The 25,109-nt window shown below is 40.1% G+C and overlaps 1 protein-coding gene across 1 annotated transcript in view; it reads left to right on the plus strand.

Annotated features, from left to right (window-relative positions):
* LOC133118607 (transcription elongation regulator 1-like protein) overlaps nt 1-25,109 on the plus strand; it is a 58,420-nt gene that overhangs the window by 10,468 nt on the left and 22,843 nt on the right. The window contains exons 3-4 of the mRNA XM_061228719.1: nt 2,691-2,871; nt 7,649-7,819. Of these exons, the coding sequence (XP_061084703.1) occupies nt 2,691-2,871; nt 7,649-7,819 (352 nt within the window). The remainder of the gene's footprint in view (nt 1-2,690; nt 2,872-7,648; nt 7,820-25,109) is intronic.

Below are 25,109 nucleotides of genomic sequence, written 5' to 3' on the forward strand. Positions count from 1 at the left end.
GCCATTTTTGTTAAAAAGGGAGGTGCACAGCTCTAAATTCAGTTATTACATTCAGAAAAGATCCACACTCAATGCTTTCAGTTACGATGACACTAAAAGATTCAAAGATTTCAGATGATTGCCTTTATGAAATAGTATTAACTGCTGATGGCAGTCGTATATACCTAATTCTATAGCATTGCCACAGCTGTAAATGCAGAGAGAGAGCGCCTACATTTTGAGATAGACTGTTGACATTCTTAACTCAGGCCAGCAAATCTCATTCATTCATTCATTATCCTAACCCGCTTATCCTGAACAGGGTTGCAGGGGGGCTGGAGCCTATCCCAGCATACATTGGGTCGAAAGGCAGGAATACACCCTGGACAGGTCGCCAGTCCATCGCAGGGCACACTCACCATTCACTCACACACTCATACCTTTGGGCAATTTAGACTCTCCAATCAGCCTAATCTGCATGTCTTTGGACTGTGGGAGGAGTACCCGGGGGAAACCCACGCAAACACGGGGAGAACATGCAAACTCCACACAGAGAGGCCCCAGCCGACGGAGATTCAAACCCAGGACCTCCTTGCTGTGAGGTGGCAATGCTACCCACTGCACCATCCGTGCCGCCACCAGCAAATCTAATAATGCATATTTTCAATAGGAATGGAATGTGCTCTGAACAGAGGTACACAGCTAAAGAATTGAGTTCAGAAAATGTTTAAAACATTTCTAATGACTGCCTTCATCAGAAATGTTTCTATATTCTGGTGGCAGCCTTATATACCCTTCTCCATAGCATTGCCACAGGTGTACAAGCTAATTAGAGAGGAACTACCAATCGGAGCTTCTGTTTTGAAGTAGGCTAAGGATGAGTATTTAAGTCATGGCAGCAAATCTAATAAAGTAACACTTATTTTATATGGAAATAGACTGGGTTTTTTATCAGCCATTTTGGTTAAAAAATCTAATGGATGAATGAGGTACATGATAGTTAAGATTAATTCCAAAGGAAATATACAAACTGCAGGACAGGACACACCTTTGTAAGTGAAAATGACCATAACTGATAAGATAAACTAGCATACTTAATTTTTTGCGACAAAACTATTATTTGGATTGCCCATTACTGCAGACTGCTGGAAAAATGGAACAAGCTGGAAAAACAGCCAAGCAAACATAAAGATATGATGATGCTTTATGGAGAAAACAGCAACATTAGATAAGTTGGCCAGTGGCCTCTAGATTCAATCAGTCCTTAATTTTGACTCTTAACAGTTACAATTTTGTTTAGCAATCATTAAAGCTTGCCAATTTGAGTTTGTGTTGAAGTGTTAAGCTTGCCTTAGCTTGTAAATGAAGGACAAAGATTGGTTGAATGCAGGCCAATACATCAGACCTGTTTTCCAGTAGCCTACTCCAAATGTCTTTGCTCATGCTACTAAGTATTAAATATAAACATATACTTCCCCAGCCCTGCATGGTGTGCATTTCTCTAATTAGATTAGCAGTAGCTGTAGGCTGCTGGGTCTATGATACACCCTGCAGTGTGACATCAGATCTGCACCATGCCAGTTCTGACTCGGGCTAGTGTTTAATTCCCCACAGAGATCCCGTCAGTGAATTTGTCTCATCTCTTTAGGGAGGAGAAGTTCCTCCGGTTTAATGGGCGTCGAAGGTCCGCCAAAGTTTTACATTGTTTACATTGTTCAGATACTCTCGTCCAGAGGGATGTATGCAGGTTCTTATTACATACAGTCCAGTCATATAGCTGGGTATTTATTGCTATATGCTCGATGGTAGCCTACAACAGTAGTGCCCAGTCTACAACCTACAACCTCAGAATTACAACCCCGGTACCAGAACTAGTATGTTACAGCAGTGGATAAAGTGCCCTGCACCAGTGCAAGGATTTGTAGCAAAGGCAAAGTTCAAAGAAGCAGCAACTGGCAATACAGGCACCTATATACTGTTTATAGACTGAGCATTGGCACAGCATACACCCTGAAGAAGACACTGTGTGAGGAAACATTTCTTTTTTTTCAATAAATTACTTGGGAGCATAATAGAGTGTGCACCGATCCTTTTCATTTTATGATGCTGTCTGTTAGTCTGGACCTCACTACAGTTTTTGGTGTGTTCTCCCTGCCTATCAATAATACAGGCATCTTCGAAAAAATACCATCTTCCAAAGCGGTTAGGTGTCTTGCACACACCTAGGGTGTGGGATCGACCCGGAACCTTCCGACTGCCAAACAACCGCTCTTACCTCCTGATCTAATGTCACCCCCATACAATACAATAGTATACAATAGAGGATTTCAAATTGGCAGTGTGTGGATGATAGGGTATTCTAAACTAACTGTGGGTGTACAAAAGGGCATGAAAGCTGCACGCATTTTCCATGAAAGTGGTGTTTTCAACAAAATATTATTTCATTTCATTGAAGAGGTGAGCTGACCCTGTCCAGTCTGGGGTCCAACAACCCTTTTAGGTGTCCTGACGCTTAGTGTCTGTAGTTCTGAGTGGACAACGGTTTTCCGGGTGCGGTCATAGTCCTGCTCAATCTAATCATTGAACCTTACAGATAACACCTTCCACAAACTTGTGCATCTGTATGTTATTCTTTTCATGGTTTATGAACAATTTCCATAAAAGAATGAATGAATCCCTTCAGAATTTGACACTGCATCGATGCGTTACAGGTTTACCTGAATGCTGCGCTCACTCTCGACTCGGCTTGGACCAGTCCTGAGGAAATGGGGATTTTCCAGCGGCATGGAAAGCCGTTGATGATGACAAATCAAGTGGCGGTGAACATATTTAGGCCAGTTCCAGCCTCCAGGAATATTCACGCACTCTCTCTGTCTCCTCAGCGTGTGTCAGGTCAGTATTAAAGTCTATTACTCCTCACTTTCCTATGAGCCTGCTCGTACAGCCGGAGCCAAAAGAAAGAAAAGTCTCTATCCAGAAAGTTCTGTTTATTCTCCACAATCTAAGGGTGCCATTCCAAAATCTAATTCCCAATCCACGGAAAAACGTTGCTGGTTGTAACAAACTTCTTTTTCACCTCCAAAGTCAGGACTATCGATTTCATGCCCGTGTGATATGCAAGATGTAGCCGAGTTTCATTTTCTGATTCATGCAGCTTTTAAAAGACTGAATTAAAGAAAATGTAACTAACTTTGTTATTGTGCTCTGGTTGAAACTTTCTATTCATATATAGTAGCTGTACTGTTGTTCGCAATTAAACAATAAATCACTTTTCACTCAAAATGTATTTCACGTGGAGAGATTAAATGAGGACTGTATTACGTTAATTTTGGTTTCTGTTGCCAAGGCAACATTTAGACAGTCTGAGGTGAAATGCCAATTAGGCCCCGAAAAGTAACTTTGCAGAGTGTTACATAGCAGAGTGTCACAGGTTTAATTAACAGCATTATTTGCTGGTCTGCCATTGGCAATACACCTTCTTTGTTGATATGCAATTTCCCCCCAAAAAAACACAATATTGTTTAATATAGATTCCTTAGTATAACTCAGTGTTAATTATACACAGGAAGGAGCTACAGAAGAACTTTCGGACTGTTGTCAGTATATAGCTCAGGGAATGTTTGAGGAATTACACCTTTTGTCAAGTCTGCAACACAGATACTATCAGCCAGTCAGACCAAGAAAGGATATTTTGGACAGTAGTTTTTCCAGCAAGCTGAGTCATTCCAGACTCTCCATCAGCTGTGCTAGATGAAACCTCAGATTCCATTCTCCGATAGGAAAGCCCCGTCAGGTGATTTGTTTCGCATGGGATACAGCTGTTGCCAGGGGTGCTACCAGAGAATTTCAGCCTCATGAAAGATGGGTTATCCCTGTACAATTACAGGACAGTTTTTTGAGAGCCCCTATCAGTCAGAGCTACCGGAATTGTCCTTACAGCACCCCTAGCCATTGCACACATAAACTCAGTGATCACTTTATTAGGTAGACCTGTACACCAGCTTGTTAATGCAAATATATCATCGGCCAATTGTGTGGTAGGAACAAAATCCATAAAAGCGTTTCAGACCAAATGTCAGAATGATGAAGAAATCTAAGTGATCTAAGTGACTTTGACCATGGAATGAATCTTAGTTCCGGACAGGGTGATTTGAGTATCTCAGACACTGCTGACCTCCTGGGATTTTCACGCACAACAGTCTCTAGTTTGCAGAAAATGATGCGAAAAACATCCAGTGAGCAGCAGTCCCATGGGCAGAAACAGGTTGTCAATGAGAGAGGTCAGAGGAGAATGGCCAGTCTGGTCAAAGCTGACAGGAAGTTGACAGTAACGCATGTAACCACACATTAAAACAGTGATATGGAGAAGAGCACCTCTGAACACACAACGCGTCAAAGCTCTCAGTGGAGAGGCTATAGCAGCAGAAGACTATAAATAAGTCTGAGTGTATGTTCATGTGCTCTTGTTATCTTTTCTTTTATCTTTCCCAACATGCCTTGTCTTTATTTTAAAAGTTTTTGCCTGGGCCATAGAACAGCAGGAAGCAAAATGTTTTAAGATGTTTTGTACTGACTGCCGACTAAAGTAAATAAATGCATAAACAATTCAGTGAAAGATCTTCAACTCTTCATTCACAAATGCAGTTGAAACACAAAAATCAGGTAGTATGCATGTCGCAATGAATTGATGTGAATGAATGTTAACATCTCGAGAACATAAAACACCTACAGTATGTTTAACATATGCAATGGGGCTGTTGCCATGTGACCAAGTCAGTACAGCCAAAATCGTGCAATTGCCTAAGGTTGGTACCTTTTTGGAGCTTTTTTTGGATTTGTCTTTTGTACTGATCCAAGTAAAACAATTGCAATTTTGGTAGAAGTATGCATATTTTCGGATCTAACTGCTATATTTCCGAGCTGTTTGAAAACTATTTCCCACGTTTTTGCATAATTATCAGATGACTTTGCTAAATGCTGACCACAGGATGCTGACCACAGGAGGCAGAGGGGGAGGGAGAATTGGGCTCTAGGGGTGGGGTGAGGAACTTTAAAAAAATCACTCTTTGTGAATGTTTTATGAGCATTTTAGATACTAAAACTAGGAAAAGAACACTGTTGCATGTGGCCCTTTAATAAGAGTGTGGTCTCCTACACATGCAACATCTTTGCTTTCATTCAATATCGAGCCAGGAATGGGAAAATATGGTTCAGTCTGTTCTCCTGGCCTCTGCAGAAGGTTCTTAGGGGCACACTGTACTGATCAACTTGGGTCTGGAGCATTAACCCACAGGCAAAAAAAAAAAATAGGAAATCAACCAAAAAATATCTCCCAGTTGAAAGTGCAAAATTAGCTGAAATGGCCTTTTTAACACACAGGGCAGTTGTGAAAGCTGAGAGAAAGGATTGTGGTGTGTGTTTATAGACTGCTTAGCATTATGGGTAGAATATACACTTCATTGGCCGCATAGAGATGAAATTTACGGGGGTGAAATGGCCACAATAAGAGGGGAAGAGTATGTTTGTTCCCTGAACACCTTCAGCGGTTTGCCTCAGGTCCTCCTGTGCTATGATTGCACATCTTCAATTCTGACATAATTGGGATGGGGAATTCTTGGTGAAATTACATACTCTATAACTAATATGGGAGAATTTTTATTTATCTTTTGCTAAATTACACATAAAGGAAGCCAAGTTACATTGGTATACCTTAAAAGTAAGTAAAGTGGTTTCCCCCAAAACTGATTCCATGTAGGCATGAGCAATGCAATCAAAGATGGATTGACAGTGTATAACATTCATCACCCATGTTGAAAATGACTCTTACACCAAATTAATCAATATTATTTGGGTATGCTCTGACTTCTAAAAGATTCTTTGGAATTTGCTTACGTAGAAGGCCATGGATGCTCTGTCCTCAGTGAAAAGTTTCCATCACGGTTTCCTAATCCATCTGTCCAAGTGGTGCATCTGTGCAACTATGTGGATGGAGATGAATTTAATTTCATAAATTATTATTTTTTGCAATAGCTCTTAATTTACACATATAAGGCTTCTGCGCCACCTCATTTATCTCATTCCAGATACGGTTGAACGCACCTACATGAATATTTAGCATAAGCTGTCGATTCATTTTTCTTCTTAACTCCAGAGAACGGCGGTTGTTGAAGCTAAGCCCCATGCCTCGGGTTTTGAGTCAGTGCTCCTCTGCAGTCTCAGGCCTGATATGCTGAAACACAAACATACTGTACTTATTTCTGTAGAATATTTCCAAATGGCCTGGTTCTTTATGCGTCTCTCTAAATAAAGTAACATTTCTTCGCAGAGCCATTAAATAATTTGCTATTCATTTAACAGACACCTTGGGCTATTATTAGAAAGTAGTCCTCGTTTCACAAACTGTAAGTAAAATATCTTATTACAGTAAAATGACTAAAGACGTCTTAGCATTGTTGCTAAAGAATGCAGTGCAGTGACGATATTTGCTATGAAGAGGCGAGAGAATAAAGACACCAGGGGAAAACATGTTGTAACAAGATCTCCGATGCTGGTTGGATTACTGGTAATTAACTTGAACTAAAAACTATAGCTATACAATGAATACCTTGCTTAAAAACAAGGCTAGTGCAATTTTAGTATACGATTCCATTAATTGATTCACATGAAACGGGTGTGTTTCCATTTTCTGAACAACTTCCATTCCTAAAGCATTTGTACTGAGGCATCTCATAGGATCTACAATGTACAGTACTATTCATAGTCCAAGACACATATTAATTAATGACAAAGACATTCATTACAATATTTGAATACATTCTCTAGGTTTCAATATATTTCACAGTTCTATTTACTTAGGAGGACAGACTAAAGGGAAATGAAGAGACTGAGCGTTTATTTGGGGACGTATAAAAGTATTTTAAAGAAGAGCAGTGATCTGCTGAAGCTGAAAGGAACATGCTGTGTGGAATGCAATAGCGTGAGACTGCAGGGAGGAACTGGGGTGCAAGGAAAAATGGTGGGGCAGGGACACAATGTGTGTTACATGCAGGCTGAGGCATTTGCTGACTCGTGCCTAGTGGTTAAAGATTTGGGCTTGCAGTGGGTTGGTGTTTTGATTCATAGGTGGGTAAAACACATAATGCACTTAATGCAGTGCTGGTCCCATCCTGAGCTAACTGAATAACTGAATCCCTCCCTCCCTGGGAGATGCTATTGGCAGTAGTGCATCACTCTGCAGGGATGCTGGCTGTAGGTCAGATCCAATACTCTCCCTCTCAGATTTAATTCCATTAAATGTCAGCAAGCTCACAGCTCTGACTCTTCGCATTATTTCTGGATACAGTTTTTTTTTTTTTGTTGCAGTAATGACTAACTATACCTGGGGTGCACATCGCCGGTCCTGGAGGGCCAGTCTGTGAGGTGGTTTTTGTTCCAACCAATTACTTTAATTTATTTTTCTGACAGCTCTAGACATTATGCTGGTTCAATCCTGTACTCGCAGAGTAAAATCTTTAGGATACACTTGCAGTCTGCAGCTGTAGCTGGCGCATATACAAATGTCTGTTCAAGACATTATGTAGCTAATGAAATAATTAAAATAAGTTGGCAGAAAATCCTGAAGCAGATCGGCCCTTGCTGTGCACCCCTGAACGATACCTACCTCCTGCAGGGTGTCCAGTTTCTATCAAGCAGCTGAGAAGCAACAAGAGGACTGGGCTGAGGACATCTGTCGGGCTGGAGCCAGAGGTGTGCCACAGACCTCCACCCACCTCCACCCGGCCTTTCCGTCTCCTGACCCTGGCCCCAATCAAGAGGCCCGTCTGGCCTTCACCTGGCTCAGGTAAGGGCCAGGGTTTAAGGCTGGGAGCTGAGATCTTTGTGGAGTCATCCAGTCATCCATTCTCAAAAAAACACATTTTGAATATCACATTATACTTTTTAAATTAGAAATTGCACATTGTCCTTACATGACTTGTGACCCAACACAAATAAGCTAATTAGATTGCTTCTTTTACATTTGCACTTTGCGGTTTACATTTTCCCGAGGTGGAAAGTCCAGGGGTCCAGATAGCACTTCCTCCCATTAACCTAGCCAGCTCATTTTACTAATTAGTTCTACCTCCCGGCTGAAGAATAATTCTTCACGATTTTTGTGATAATGAGCAAATCCAAGTGACTGGCACAAAATATCGTGGATGGAGACTTTTACTTTTACTACACAGATTTTCCACCTCTGACGGTTTATGGACTACCGCTCAACTTCTATACACATCTTATGAAAACAGTGTCAGTGGCTGTGGCTGAAAAAGATAAACGCCGGTGGCTCTGTAAGTGCAAAGCGCAGGACTCGCTGGTGAAGCATGGCCATATTAAATCTCCCAGCAAGCAGCGGAACACAAATAGCCCAGAGGAGAGGTAGTCATAGACAGAAAGACTGAAAACAGTGTTTGTGTACCTACTGCCTACAAAATGACTTGGGGGAAAAAAAAGTTATTGTCGGAGTCGGCTTGCAGCAGATGATTCTTTTAATGTGGGTGACGATATCGATCACCTTATATCAGCCATTCTACGGGACTATGGCAGCAGAATGGGCCATTCTCGGTTTGTGGATAGTTCATTACTGAAATAAGGAACCTTTTAAAATGAGCTAGGCTTCCTCGAGATGATTAAAAATGAAGCTATCTGGGTTTGTCATCATAATTGAAGGCCTATATTTTCATTATTGCGTATTTCACGATTATGGTTTTATTTAGCGTGGGCAATGGCATTTATACTGAGAGAGGTGACTTGTTTATTTGCTGTGAGCTTAAACTGTGAATCAAGGTAAGTGTTTTGTGCAGACTGCCCTGCATACTTTTGAATTAGCTACAGTAGCTCAAGGCTTTCTCTTGCATTTGTCTGTAGGCTGCTGATACCCCAACATGAACCCAGTAAGAATTCTGTATAGAGTTTCTTTTAAACCTTTGGGAATATACAGTACAGTCACAGGCATAACAGTATGTAGGATAAGTGATAAATGTTGCAATAATGTTCAATTTCCCTGTACACTGCAAATATCAAACATATCACCTCCAGATTTATAAAACATGGGATTTACTGGGAATGATGTTTTATTAATATCCATGAATTATTAAAAAATACAAGACCTGAGAATTGCAGGTTTCTGTCTGCCATTTCTACTTCTGAGATATTGACCTTTTATAGTTTTTGGCAGTTCATTATCACTCAGAACTTCCTAAAACCGGAATTACACAGATTTTATTTTTTACTCTTAGCACCCTATAATTCTCACATCATAAAAAGTTTTATTAAATCAGCAAAATAAACTGCTGTGGAATGCTTGTGTCTGCAGAGTATATTTAGAGTTTATTTTAAAAGCAGCAATTGTTACAGTTTATTCTGCTTGTTGACAGATTAATTGTCTATATATGTGAATAGGATATGGTATGTTTGAACATAATGTATGGGTTGCAGAGGGTACCTTATTGAAATACGATCCAACTGAGTTTTTGACTCATAAGTAAACATAGATGTTCGTGAAGGGTCTTTCCTTCTTTCTATCTCGTTCTTTCTCTGTCTCTCTCTCTTGCACGCTCTCTCTTTATTTCTTTCTTTCTTTCTTTCTTTATGTCTTTCTTTCTTGAGGCAAAATATAGGCATTCTTTTCCTGAAAAAAATGTTAAAGAATGTATCATGATGGAATTCTGAAAGGGGATCGCCTGCAATAGTCATCGACAGTAGGGAGTCATATGCATTTTTCATGTATATTGATGAACAAAATCCTGCTTGAATTTCAAATATTTATCCCTGGGTGTAGAAGTCAGCTTCTTCTTCATAGATTGGGTCAGGAGTGTCAGACTCAGTTCTGGAGGGCTGTGGCATCAGCTGGTTTTTGGTGTGTTTACTTAAGAGAAGAATTTAAGTGACTTGTCCACACACCTTCTTTCCATGACCTAAGCTGTTTGAAGTTGACCCAGAAAAAGGAAACTGTAGACATTGTGGCCCTTTACAGTTGGACACCCCTGGATGAGGCATTCCTATTGGATAGTTGGACTGTAAGACGGGTCAGGAATACTTAAGAGCTGCATTCAGGAGGTCAAGGGCAGACTTGGGTCAAATGGCAGACTACATAAATATCAGGTGTGTGTTTCTGTATGTCTCTATAACTGAAGTCTGCATTTTTTGAACCCATTTGGGTGACATTAGTAGGGCTGCTTTTATGAAAACCTCCTGGGTAAGTGCTGGCTTCCTCCATTTTGTTTCACTTAAACGGCTTCTCTCCAGATTCACCCAAATCCGCCTCTTAGCGTCGAGTGTTTCTGCCCCGGCTCAGTTTAAAAGGCAGAAGCGGTCGCGCCAAGGATCATTTAAACGTAGCGGTCATTTAATTTGGTTGTCTGAGTGTTGTTTTTAGAGATTCTCATTCTTCTGCAATCCATGGGGCTCGGTTAATGCATCCAAAGCCCTAATTTATTCATGGATAGAGATCAGAGACAAATAACCAATGAGGCTTTGTAAGGACATGCATTAAAGCGAAGAGCGTCGATATGCAGATGATGTTTGCATTCTAATTCTGTCCCGGCGTCTTTAGAACGGAGCCGGCGCTGACCTTTGGAAAAGGAAATGTAAAGCCAATTAAAGTGTCAAAAGTGATTAGTCATTGACTTATGTGCATTTTGTATCAAAATTGCAGTCTGTTGCTCTGGCTGGGGAGTGCATGGCTGATCTAAAATGTTTTCTTTGTGTTATTGATTTTAGATTTCTCTGATGTAATTACAGATCACTGAAAAGAAAATGTCAGTGGTTTTAATAGGTGTTGATGGTATAAACAGAAGAAATTAATTTGTACAACTCTATGCCAGCTAGATATGCAAATACAACAAGAACACACGCAACAGTCATTGAAAGGACATTGGATAATATACACTCCAGTTATAGTGATATGGAAACGTTACAGTGGTAAAGTATACAGTGGTATGCAAAATAGCATCCCTTGTCAAATTTTTGTTTTGTTGATATTTAATTTCGATATTATGATATTTAAATATCTTAATACACCTATAAGGAACAAACTTTACAAATACATATTTCTGTAAATTTTCATGCACAAGAACTTATTTGCTGAATTTAACAAATTAAAAAAATAAAAGGTATTCAATCAGTAGCAATAATTGTTCTGTTAACTACCTGGGAGGAAAGAAACCCAGGGCCAGATTTGGATTCCAGGTCCAGATTTGATGATTGCTTTTGAAGACTATACATCAACCTAGTTGAATACTGTATGCATCTCATGATTCCTGACCTAATTAAAATTCATCTGCCTCAGTTTTTGTTGAAGTTCTCAGTTTGTAGCCAGTCAGGGAGGGCAGCAGTTAAATAAACTGTGCAGGGCTATGCGTGGGTTCTAGGCCATCCTTCTGGCTTCATTCCCAGCATGCCGTTCTGCCAATGGAGCCCCCCGCTAAATGCAGACCCCCCTTGCTGCCCTGGAGCTAAAGACCCCCGAGCCTGCTCTAATTTCCCTGTGATAGTCTGCCATACTGGGCCAGAGATGAGAAGGTCGGCACATTGCTCTGCGTAGCACATTTTGGCACCCCATAGTACCACCACAATAGTGCAGTTCCCACTTACTGCATCAGGATTCTCCATCTGGCTGAACAGGGAACTGTATAACTTGAATTTGCAAGTGCGTCAGCATGCCGTAATGCTAGAACAGGTGTGTTCCCGTTGACTGGTTCACATCACCAGAGTAAGCCAACTTAAGGGAAATCACTTTCCTGCTGATATCAGCATCTCCCCTCCCTCTCCACCCTCCCAAAACACACACACACTGACACACAGATGCATACACACTCACATTTCATGAGCAAAAATAGAGTTGGGTGCTGTAATGTACCTGAAGTGCAAAGCCACAAAGTGGTTTCAATCATGATCATGAGTGGTTTCTCCCACTTATACCATGGTCATACTGTACACGCCATGGGAGTGAAGTGAAATGGCGTGTTCGGTTGTTTGTTGTATGACCTTGATATGGACAATAAGTTTTGTACATTGCTTTGGATAAAAATGTCTGCTCTATAAATTGTCATGGAATGATACGCAGAAAAAGATGAATATTTCATAACATGGTTACATTATATTTACTGGCCAATATAGTCCCCTTTTTCACTGGACAGATATCATGGGATGAAGTTAGTCTATAGCATCAGAAATAGTATTACTATTGATAGAACAATTGATAGAATAATTTCAACAGAAACAAGTTTGTTTTCTTTTTTGTAATCTTTACATTTTCATTAAAACAATAATACTTATTATTACACAGTTTGAACAAATAAAGTGATGCGACTGCCAAAGACACAGGAAGTGGGATTCAGACTACAGATGACAGATCTCAGAAACTACGCTTCCTGTATTCAGTCTCTCTCACGTGTGCATATGATGATAGTTAGATCTTAGATCTATGCATTAGATTAGGGGTCTCCAACCCTGGTCCTGGAGAGCTACTGGGTCTGCTGGTTTTTGTTTTCACAGTAAAATTAGCACCCTGTTGAGACCCAGGTAACCAGATGAGTTAACTGTGAAATCAACTGCTCTACTTGATGAATTAAGTGCAGAGCAACAATGAAAACCAGCAAACCCTGTAGCTCTCCAGGACCAGGGTTGGACACCTCTGCATTAATTAGATCCTCTGAAATAATAAATACACATATACAGTAGACACCAACATATGCTGAATGATATGCCCCCTGCCCAGTGTGTCCTTCGGCTGCTGCGATTATTTTATTTACAGTACTATACATATTTTGTAAAGGACAGATGCCCCTTGTGATTGCAATGAGGGCCACAATTGGAATTCTGCATATTGTGTGTCCCACAAAATGTCTGTCCACAGCATTGTGAAGAACACAATTCGAGTTTGACTTGAACTGCTAGACTATATCTCTCTGTGACGGTGGATTGTGACATGCTGCAAGGTCACATTCAACTTTAATGCCTGTTCTCTTTCACCATATTATATTCTGCAGCAATCGGGGCTTGTCATGCTGCTTTTCTCATTTAGATCATTTAGATAATATTCCATGGTTCTTAATTATGGAAAGTTAATGTTTGACTGTTTGCACAGTGAAATGAGGATATGACATGACATGAGAAACTTTGTAAGGCATATTATACTGCCAGTTTCATACCCGTTCGGTTCATCAGTCATTCCTTTACTCTGAAGTTCTACTGTAAATTATTAATTAATTTACCCACCCTCTGTTAATTAGATCTGCAGGACGCATGCCAAATTAAACGCATTGTATTAAAGTCTGCACCCATATGGAAAAAACTTACACAAATCTAGTAAGATTATTCATGTCATGTTTATGGCCACTTTCATATTAGAAAGCATATGAAATCCATAAGGGAAAATGTTGCATATACATGCTACAACCTATGAATCATATAGGGAATTTGTGGTTTTCCTAAAATGTTAAGTATATTTTAACAGTAATTTGTATTGTACAATTAATACCTTTAATACTACAAAAGTACATGCTTTGAAACATTAAACGAATGCAAAATTGTTGGGGTTGAAGGGCTACATCTATTGCTCACGTACAAATCGATATTGCAATCCTAAAGCAACTCTTTGGGTAAAGACTTCCACATGCTGAATTTTTGACCACATATACAGTGAACTCGATCTCACACATTTCTCAGCATATATGTTAGCCCTAATATGTGCCGTATACATTTGCCATGACATATTTGTCAGACCTTCCTGTAATCTAACATATTGTATGTGTGTTGGCTGGCATATGTGTTAATTATATGATTTGCATTGAACGATCTTGCTAGATTTTTGTACAACTTTTCCATATGGGCATGCAGGCAGACTACTATTAAACTTCCTAAATGAACATAACATACGGAACATGATTATCAGTTTGGAGCTACTTTTTCGATCTTTCCAGTTTAAAAGTTGAGAAGACCGCACTGGTCCATTGCAAAAAGCAATGTTCAATTAATGTCTTATCTTCAGGAGGGAAGAGGCACCTCCCACTGACTCCTGAGCTTTGTCTGATTATCATTAATCACTCCCTGACTTCCGACCGGAGCGCTTTTATTCCCCAGGAGCCCCAGCCGTTAATTAGTTGAGGGACTTTACACAATCTGTTCCTCAACGTGTGCCAACAGTGTCGGCAATGCCAGTTATGTGGGACTAATTGGTCTCCGTGCAGTCAAACAATCCCTTTCAAAGGTCAGATGGTATTTTGGAGATTATCTTTAGAGCTGATAACTTGTAAGAATACGACGTGCACACACATGCAGAGAGCGTGCAAGTAAACGTCATCCTCACACTTTTTATAGAGTTTCGCTGTTATTCTTAGCCCTTAGTACAGCTGAGCGTACGACCAGGCAAACCCTCTGGATTCGTTCACAACCCAAAAAAACCTAAGTAATATTGCATTTGAATATACTGAAGTATGAATGATGTACAAGTGCCACAATGAAATGGATTTCTGGGAGAACTATGGGTGAGCAGACATGGCTGACCCTAAGGTTTTGAACCAGTTCTTCCTCTTGTGCGTATCTGCACTACTGCATGCCAGAAGCTGTTATGTTGATGACATGAGACATTTAATTATAAATAAGCAAAAATGGCCATTATTGTATTCCAGCTTTTGTCCAAGGAGTTGTATTTAAAATATAGAACATAAGCTCTGTCCAGCCTGCTTAAAAAAACAACTCAAGCTAGGTTTTGAAACGGCTGGTAGCTGGTTGACCAGTTCACACCAGCTCCATACTGACCAGCTCAAGCTATGTTTTGAGGTGGTGGTCATAGCTGGATTTTACACTAGAGCATGACATCAATTGTTTCATTTTCTTTGATTCCCCTATTGTCTAATTATTAATTTTATGTAGAAAGCCTATCATTTTTGATTAATTCTTACTTGCAGTTAAATTATCGAATTTTCTCTTGCTTCACAAAAATTTTGATAACAGACTATTGTAGATAAAAACTGAACACTTTTTGAGTCGAAGGTGAGGACAAATGTCGGTTGAAACCAAGCCACAGTTTCTTGTGCCCTCAGGCTTTAAAAAATGCACCTGACATCAACACAGTTGTTTCACACTGGACATGTTTAGCATATAAATGTACTTGTAGATAAAAATTTTGCAATTGGTCTTCCACAATAGCTACTTTATGCCCCTATAACCCCCATGGCCATTTAATTTAGACATCGGCATGTAATGTAACATTTTTAAACAGAGCGAGGGGAGAGGGGGCTATGACAATAATATGCATAAAACTAAAGAGCAAAAGAGGCCAGTGACCCACTTTAGCACAGCCCTAGTGTCAAAATAAAACACCGCACAATTTATTCAAATGCAGTTAATGTGCTGCAACAGGTCAGACAGCGGTAAGAAATGGGAGCGCCGGTGTTCAAGAGTTTCCTTCTGCTGTCAGAGCAGAGCAGAACAGGCTCTGTGGGTAAAGTAATGAGTGTGGATTTCACTTCATTTTGCTCTGATGTTGTTCACATACTACTTTAAAAAAATACCCACTTAAATCTGAAGTCCCAATAAGTACATTTGTCACCTGCATACTTCAAACTGACAAAAGATTCTTCAGTCAAATTAGTTTAATTTAATTATTTTGTTTTTCCTTAGTCTTAATTCCTGGAAGCAGTGACAGTTGGGATTCATTCATTCATTCATGTTCAAGGCCAGTGCCGTATTGAGAGAGATGATGGGCCATCTCCACAGTGTGAGCACAAACTGCAACAGATAACTTACAAGTGCAGAGACTCCTTGTGAGTACTGGGTTAGCCTGGGTTACACTCCTGGAAGAGGAAGGTAATTACTGGTCACAGGGAGCACGGGCAATTCTGCTTCTCACTGCCATTTCATTTGCTGATAGAGAGAGAGCGAGTTCATTAGCCAAACAAATCTATCCAAATCTTCACCGGTCCTCCCTATGGGTTCTGGGCAGAAATACTAAACTAAAATAATAAAGACAAAATATTGCTGCAAGTTTAAGTCCAAAAAGACCTAAAGGATCTCAAGTATATGAATAATATTAAAGCAATATGACATGACCCACATGCTACAAAAAATAGAAGAATATTACTTTGTTGAACCTTTATTTAACCAGGAATATCCCATTGAGACCAAAGTATATTTTGCAACAGGGACCTGAGAAAACACGACAAGACAGAAAAGCCATAAGCAATAAATGGAGAATTAAATGAAGGTAGAACCGTAATTAGAAAGTAGAGCAGAGGTTAAAAGCAGAGCATTTAAATTTGAAATTAATTTGTTGAGTTTAAGTTTTTTTTTGCAGAACGATCCAGCTGCAAGGTGTAAGCCATCTTTACCAACTCAGCAACGTGGGACTTTAAAAAGTGTAACATTGCGAAACTGAGGTGATAATTATGTGATTTTCTAGAAAGCATATACAGCAGAGGTAAGAAGAAAATAGAGCAATTCTTATTTTATAGATTCATATATACCTGTATAGAATTCAAAACAGACTGTTTATATAAGACAGTTAAATATGTTGTGCCTGTAATGAAGCGTAAAAAAACACTATAGTAAGCTGTATCCAATGCATGTAAAGCAGTGCAGACACATGCATATACCTATATTTAACACTGAAAAACATGTCTATGGTTAATTGGTTTTAGGCTAGAGAAATATTAACCAGTCACAGCTGTTGTCCTTATTTCACACATCTATGATCTCCGTGTGGGCTATAAGCCCAACACAGTGAAAGCTTTTCAGGCTTTCTGCTCTTCAGCTTTTCAACCTTTAGGTGTTCAGCTTTTCAGCCCCGTTCTCTTTCTCTCACTCTCTCTGCCTGTGGATTCCTACTGTTGGAGTAAACACCCACTGAGGACTTTATTAGGAACACTATACTAATACTGGGTAGGGCCTCCCTTTGCTCTCAAACCTGCCTCAATTCTTTGTGGCATGGATTCCACAAGATGTTGAAAACATTCCTTTGAGATTCTGTTCCATTTTGACATGATTGCATCACGCAATTTCTGCAGATTAGTCAGCTGCACATTCATGCTGCGAATCTCCCATTCCACCACGTCCCAAAGGTGTTCTATTGGATTCAGATCCAGTGACTGGGAGGGCCACTGAAGAACATTGAACTCCTTGTCATGTTCATGAAACCAGGTTGAGATTACTTTTGCTTTGACATGATGCATTATCATGCTGGAAGTAGCCATTAGAAGATTGATACATTGTGGCCATGAAAAGATGCACATGGTCAGCAACAATACTGAAATAGGCTGTGGCATTCAAGCGATAATTGATTGGTATTAACAGACCCAAAGTGTTCCAAGAAAACACACTATTACACCACTGCCACAAGCGTAGACTGTTGACACAAGGCAGGTTGGATCCATAGATTCACGCTGTTGCTGCCAAATTCTGACCCTATCGTCTGTATACCGGGCTACATTTCCAGTCCTAGCCTGTCCAGTTTTGGAGAGTCTGTAGCCACTGCAGCTCTCTGTTCTTGGCTGACAGAAGTGGAATTCTGCTGTTGTAACCCGTCTGTCTCAAGGTCTGACGTGTTGTGCATTCTGAGATGCTTTTTTGCTCACCACAATTGTACAGAGTGGCTATTCTCCATTGACCTCTCTCATCAACAAGGCGTTTCCGTCCACAGAACTGCCGTTCCCCTGGATGTATTTTTGTTTTTATGCGCAAACTAGAAACAGTTGTGTGTGAGCAATTACGGAAATACTCAAACCAGCCTCATGCATTGTACTGCTGCCCATGATTAGATAATCACATTAATATGTAGGTGTACAGGTGTTCCCAAAAGTACCCAGTGAGTGTATAAGGTGACTATATCAGAGTTACTCAAGTTATTGAGTAGGCAAAGTTCTCTAAATGTAGTGTACTTTACCCCTTAAATTGCTCACATTTGTTTTACAGTAGAACATTCAATCAATCTTTTCATACAGTATACCATTTATACTATGTTACCATGCCAATGTTTTCACAAAACAGTGGTCCTTATTTTGTTTGGAGTGGAGGCAAAACAGGCTTGGGGGTTCTCGCCTTCTATGTGTTCTGGAAATACACAGACGACACAATTCATGATAAATATGGTATCATGGCAAGGGTCCACAAAATGCATAGTAGTTTTTAGCCAAAAAACATGCAAACTCTGAGAAACATTGATATAATGTCCACTGTTTACTTAGCAATTCTCCCAAGGAATTATCAATGTTGGCCATATTTCATTACATTACTGGCATTTGGCAGACGCTCTTATCCAGAGCGACGTACAGTTCAATCCTCCCCTGGAGCAATGGAGGGTTAAGGGCCTTGCTCAACGGCTATGCGGATCTTATTGTGGCTACACCGGGATTAGAACCACCGACCTTGTGTGTCCCAGTCATTTACCTTAACCACTACGCTACTGGCCGCCCACAATATATATGCTAACAATACTGTATACATAAGGCATGATACCATCTCAGGCTGATCTACTCCCTGAATAAAACAAGCCCACCAGTACTGGCCAAGCAATCCCTCAGTAGAGCCAATGGGACCTGCTGGGTGCAAGCAATGACTCAACATGGAGAACTTCTTTCCCGTACACAGCCAGCCAATGGCAAGCTATTATAGTGGTGACAGAGAAGCATTTTAGCCAATGAAATTGCATTTATAATGGATATGGATAGCTAGGCCTGCCTAAAAGGACACACATTGTCTCTCCTGTGTAAACAAAGCATAACCTTTTCAGTACACATGCTCCAGTGGCTGTTTTATAACAAAAAAAATTTTTTTGCAATGCCAAAACAGAAGTCTAAATAGAAGACTTTGTACTTGGAGGCCTTTGAGAAACACTTCTCTTGACAGTCACAGCAGAGGGCATGTTCAGTGATGATCCCATTTTATATAAGTGAGAATCTAAATATATTCCATCCATCCATTATCTGAACCCGCTTATCCTGATCAGGGTCGCAGGGGGCTGGAGCCTATCCCAGCATACATTGGGCGAAAGGCAGGAATACACCCTGGACAGGTCGCCAGTCCATCGCAGGGCACACGCACCATTCACTCACACACTCACACACTCATGCCTACGGGCAATTTAGACTCTCCAATCGGCCTAAACTGCATGTCTTTGGACTGTGGGAGGAAACCGGAGTACCCGGAGGAAACCCACGCAGACACGGGGAGAACATGCAAACTCCGCACAGAGAGGCCCCGGCCGACGGGGATTCGAACCCAGGACCTCCTTGCTGTAAGGCGGCAGTGCTACCCACTGCACCATCCGTGCCGCCTAAATATATTCTCAAAATGTTTTATTATTAGTAAATTAGTAAATTTGCTATGTGCAATTGGGAGTTTGGAAAACAATGGATTCGTAAACTACAGTAGATAACTAATGTAGTTTTTGCCTGCAGCTGCCAGATGTTCAAACTGAATACTGCACTGTCCATTGCTTACTAAAAATATGTACTGTTCAGTAGGCAGTATGATGAGTAGATAGTACACATTTTGGAGGAGAGAAGAGTTGACATGGCCTTGGTTTTAAACTTCCACCATGGAAAGTACACATTTATAACCTTGGGCACAATACACATGGTCCCACACAGCCCACTGATACCTGTATATTAATGTTAAGCCCTCCAATGGCTGAAAGACTTGCTGTGTTTGAACCAGACTGAAATAGACCTAGTACTTGAAAAATGGTGAAGGTGAAATCATGAAAGCTGGACTATGGAAAAAGGTGGATTTATATCTGCATTTTACACAGGTAGTTTGTAAGAATTTAAGATCATTGGATGCATCTGCATATTTCACATAGTTTGTTGTGACAAATGCACTAGTTCATTCAGTTGGTCTGAGCATGTGTTGCAAAAGTACATAGCAGTAGCATTGAGGACTATCTTAGATCTGCATAGTTTCAGCAAATTCTTGGCTTCATTAATGAATGCTTCTGACAATGTATCTAATGGGATTTCTGTTGAATAATAATAATAATAATAATAATAATAATAATAATAATAATAATAATGCGTTCACATTCAGACACATTTGCTTGTTTAAAATAGGGCTGTCTAAAAATGGAAAAACATGATTCAATTTATCTTTAGCTCCCAATGCTAACGTGATTTTGAATTCAGAGTGACTATCTCTGACAAAACCCCCAGCTTTCTTCATACTAGGAGAGTGCTACAAAGAGCCTTTCTTAGAGATTCAAAATGCCCCACGAGCTCCGGTTCTCGGTCTGGGAGATTATGGACGGTTAATCCTTCCAACAGCAGAACTTCTGGAGTGTGCCTCCAATACATGTTAGCCTCGGCACAACTGAAATATCAACCGTGAGCGCCAAAACACTAAGCCAGTGTGCGCGAGCACTGAATCAGCGCGTCTATTGATAGAGGTAAACAAACTCAATAGGCTTTATTTGCTCATTCCTGCATCACTTGAGATCAACATATTATTCCTCGTATCCCACAGCAATTGGCTGAAATCCATACCTGCGTTCTGAATCTAATGAGTTCCGTGCAAACGTCCAACCCCTCAGCAGGAGATTAATCCCATACTTGGTGCCTTTATAGCTGTTGATTTCAAGCGAAAGCTTGCACACATGGTATTGGAAAAGCAAGGCCAATTCCTTTGTTTTTGCAATAAACTGAATACATTTGGAGTTGAAGAATTGAGATGAACATGAAGAGTTCAGAACTTCAGATTTTATTTCCTGGTATTTACACCTAGATGTGTTAAACTACTTACAACTGTTGTTCGAAGTAGTCATGTACATCTTTGGACCTCAAACTCAATTGTCTTCAGTGTATTTTTCTAATACTTTTGGAGTGGACTGTATAAAAAAAGTGGACTGATGCCATAAAATATTTTTTGGCAGGGCCAAACTATTAGAAAATCAGAAAATATCATCTGAGGGAAAGCCTTCCTCAATACGCACAAATATTCATATTCTTGCAAATCTTGGTACACATCTACATCTGTAGATGCTCAGGCATCAAGTTAAATTCCGATCTTGAAACGATATGGCTCACGGCAACCGCAGGGAAAAGGAGAATATCTCTCTGCAATTTTGTGAACAGTTATTGAGCTTGAAATTTATAAATAGATAAACAAATACAGAGCCTGCAGTCTGCCTTCTGCATTAGAACGAAATGAAAATTCCCAGGTGTTCAAAGGGAGTAATGAATGTGTTTTCACGGCAAATATAATCTTTATAGGTGACAAGGCGGGTTTTAGACGTAGCCTTCTGATTTCTTGCATAGAAGTCGATACCCTTTAGCAGTGGAGAGGAAACAAAGGCAGTCTTTGATGCGCTTAGCCACTGGCTTTGCATCAAGAAGTCTTTGACACAAATTTCTCTGGAGATAGATTTAATTTTCTGTTTTCGACTATTGCATTTATTCACCGGAGTGTGAATGTAATTAATGAAATATGTCCACAGTGGGTTGCCTTATCTTTGTTTCTGCTCACTGTGCCATGCGTGTGTCTGTCTTGGCTCACTGCTCGCAGCTCATCTCTTCTCTTCTTGTATTTGCCTGCATAAGGTCTCTACGCAGACCCGTGTTCGCTGTAGTATCAACTCTGATTGTGCACATTTAACTGCAATGGAATACATATTGTTGCATTCAGACTCATATACAATAAACGCGCTATACGATTGAGATGATTTCACCCTAGGAATTCTTGTTTTGTGTACCTAATTATGTGTCGAGTAACTACAAAAAAACACTTTAGACCAAAATAACCAGGTGAGGTGAGTTAAGTGTGCAAGTGACTGCTCAGTTACAGAACCTACCAAAGAAATACAAAAACCAACATACCCTGTGGCTCTCTAGAACCAGGCTTTGCCACCTCTGCAGCGAGCCCTGGTTTGGGGTAGCCACAGAGTCTGCTGGTTTTTGGAGTTCCTTCATACGTACTGCAATGAATCATTAAAAGCAGTCAGTTACTCAGGTGACTCACCTCTCCTGGTTATTTGTGTCTAAAGTGGTTGTTGTATTTAAGGTGAAAACACAAACTGGCAGACCCTACACCTCCAGGAAGAGGGCTGGCATCTCCAGCTCTAACAGTATATGGGCAGTCCATAGCCATGTGGCTTAGGTGCTTGACTTAGCAAACCCCAGTGTAGCCACAATACGATCTGTTCAGCTGTGGGCCCTTGAGCAAGGCCCCCACATTGCTCCAGGGGGTATTGGCCCCTAAATTACTACAGCTACATCACTGGAATGTAAGGTGCCAGAGAAGAGTAATGCAGATGTTTTTTTTGTGTTCAAATGCACCACACTGAAGTGAATCTGACCCTTTGGACAGGTATCTGTGAGTGCAGTCAGTGAAACCTCCATTTTGGGGTTCTCACTGGGGACTCTAACTCCCAGCAGGCAGCTGTGGGATAACTCTGGGGTCATTCTGTTCTTCAGAGCAGAACAAACATACACCCAAAGCGGAACTGAAACGACAAAGATTATTGACAGCGCTTCTTAATGGCAGGCTCCTCTGCAGAGTGTGGGAGTTTATATGCACTATGTCGTAAATCATCTTATGTCATTAGGTAATTACGAGAGCGGAAAGAGTCTTTGCTTTGATGTATGTTCAGCTAATGATTTGCAGCAAACTAACACAAAGAAAAAAAGTCATTATTATAGTCCAGTAAAGAATATCACCCACCCCCCCCCCCCAAAAAAAAAAAAGAAATAAATGAAATTATATAAAATAAATAAATGTTTTTGCATATCCCTGTAGCATTATATTCCTCATGTATTTCATGTATGATTGAAAGTGGTCCATTATTGGACAAGAAGTACTTCCAAAAAAGTTGTTAAAATCAATATTCTGAATTAATGTAATTACTGTTTTATCTCTGACAGTCAGGTCTGCCTGTGTAAATACTCAGTTCATTACCAGCTCAGACCGTCCCCCACTTAATTATTCCATTGGTTGTCCGGGTGGCTTCTGTGCCATTAACTCAAGTAGAAAGAACATTGCCTGTATTTCCAAGAGTTCATATAAAAAGGTTGGTTATTCACTATTTATCTCCCACTGTTTTTCACCTTTGTTCAGCTGCTCAAGGTTTTATATATTAAAACTGTCCGATCAAATTTGGATCAGAATGGAAGCTATTCCTATTGTTCCTATTTCTGCGACATTCCTCTGGTCTTCTGACAAAATGCATTAGAGTTGTTTTGTGTGAGAGCATCTTACCTTTTTCGTAATTTTTAATGTATTTATTATTTATAAAAACATTGATTACACTAGGCTCGAAAAGACATTTTCGCACATTGCATTGCTTGTACACTCAGTGAGCACTTTATTAGATATTTATTTGACTTATTTTTTAGACTTTTACTGCTGTAGCCTATCCCCTTAGAGTTATGTTGCGTTGTGTGTTCAGAGATGCTCTTCTGCATCCCACTGTTGTGGTTATTTGCATTACTGTCACCTTCCTGTCAGCTTTGACCAGTCTGGCCATTCTCCTCTGACGTCTCTCATTAACAATGCGTATCTGCAGAACTTCTGCTCACTGGATTTTTTATTGCATAATAATCGCATAAATAAGTAGGTGTAATAAAGTAAAAATGTTCCTAATAAAGTGCTTGGTGAGTGTATGTTGAAAGACAATCAATTGATTATTAATACAAAAGAATTGAATACAGTAGGGAAGCTACAATGTTTGTTTTCCCAATTGTATGGTTCAATTCACTATCATCTACGGTCAGGCATTCTCTCAGACTGAGTTTATGTAGTCATACAGGTCAATTAATTTCTTCTCGACTTTGTTCTGCACAATCTCACTTTGCTGATTTGTTGACCTTGTCAAAATATTGCATTACAGTTACTTAGCTGATGCTTTTATCTGACTTACAGGTCATTTGACTAAGCAGGGGCCAATCCCCCCTGCAGGGATGTGAGGTTAAGGGCCTTGTTCAATGGCCCAACAGCTGCATGGATCTTATTGTGGTTACTCTGGGGTTGGAATCACCAACCACCTGGCACTCTGTCAAGGAATTTAGCCCCTAGGCTATTGGCCGCTATAGGCTGCCTCACAAAGTATATTAAATATATACTTGCTTTATTCAAAGCAAAGTACAGATATTGCTTGAATACCAGCCATGCCATCTGTGATATACACCCCAGCCAGGCACAAATGAACATTTTCTGAAGTTGATCCCCAAAAGCATTTGACAACAAAAGAAATCACTATATATATTTTTTTTTTTAGCTAAAAAGCAGAAATTGAGTGTTGTCTCCTTTGATACCCGGTCTATATCTATAATTGAAGTGTTGTGCTACTCTGTACCACAAGATTGGTTAATAGGTTGTAATTTCTGTCTAATGCCTAGTTCACATAATATGTGCTGACAGAAATGTGTGTTGCAGCTGGACTGTAATTTGATTGGCAGGGCTTACAGTGTATAGTCTATAATTATGAAAATGGAAATTGTAATGATCAGTCTGTGTTCTCTTGCTCTTTCTAGATTCATATTTTGTAACATGATTGTGTGAAATGTAACAACAATTGTTTTATTGGTATATTTATTATAGTTTTAATATATTGGCCCTGTGATGGTGATAAACTGAGCCAAGCAACTGTTGCTATATACAGTACATACAGTATTACCTGAAGTTTCCCCTGGGAGAAAAAAAACATTAAAGGGCAATTATTTCTTCATACCTGACTCGGTCATAGGGTATTATTACAAGAGGAGACTACAGTGGCGCTTAACTTGGAAATTATGCCTTGGCTGTTGTTTGGAGCTTTTTGGCTTAAAAGTTGCAGTCTGTGACGTGCCAGAGGGCTTGTGTGGAGCACCTTGCGGAGATGTTTCTAGCCCCTTATTCTTGGGCACAATCCTCAACGTATCCCAGTCCGCTCTAGCCTTATTTCTTAATTCACAGGCCGAGTGTTGGCCTCTTGAAAAGATCTGAGAGACAGTGGTCAATTTCTCTCTAGTAAATCTTTCAGAATCCTTGTATGTAGTGTGTGAAGTGTGTAGCTGTAAAAAAATATTTGCGCACCTGTTCGATCTGTTCTCATTAGCAAGGTTATGCAAAAATAATGCACACACACGTCTTGGCCAATCAGAATGCCATATTCGCCCTAGGTGGTCGGT

Source organism: Conger conger, chromosome 18, assembly GCF_963514075.1.
Source record: "Conger conger chromosome 18, fConCon1.1, whole genome shotgun sequence".
NCBI classification, from domain to species: Eukaryota; Metazoa; Chordata; class Actinopteri; order Anguilliformes; family Congridae; genus Conger; species Conger conger.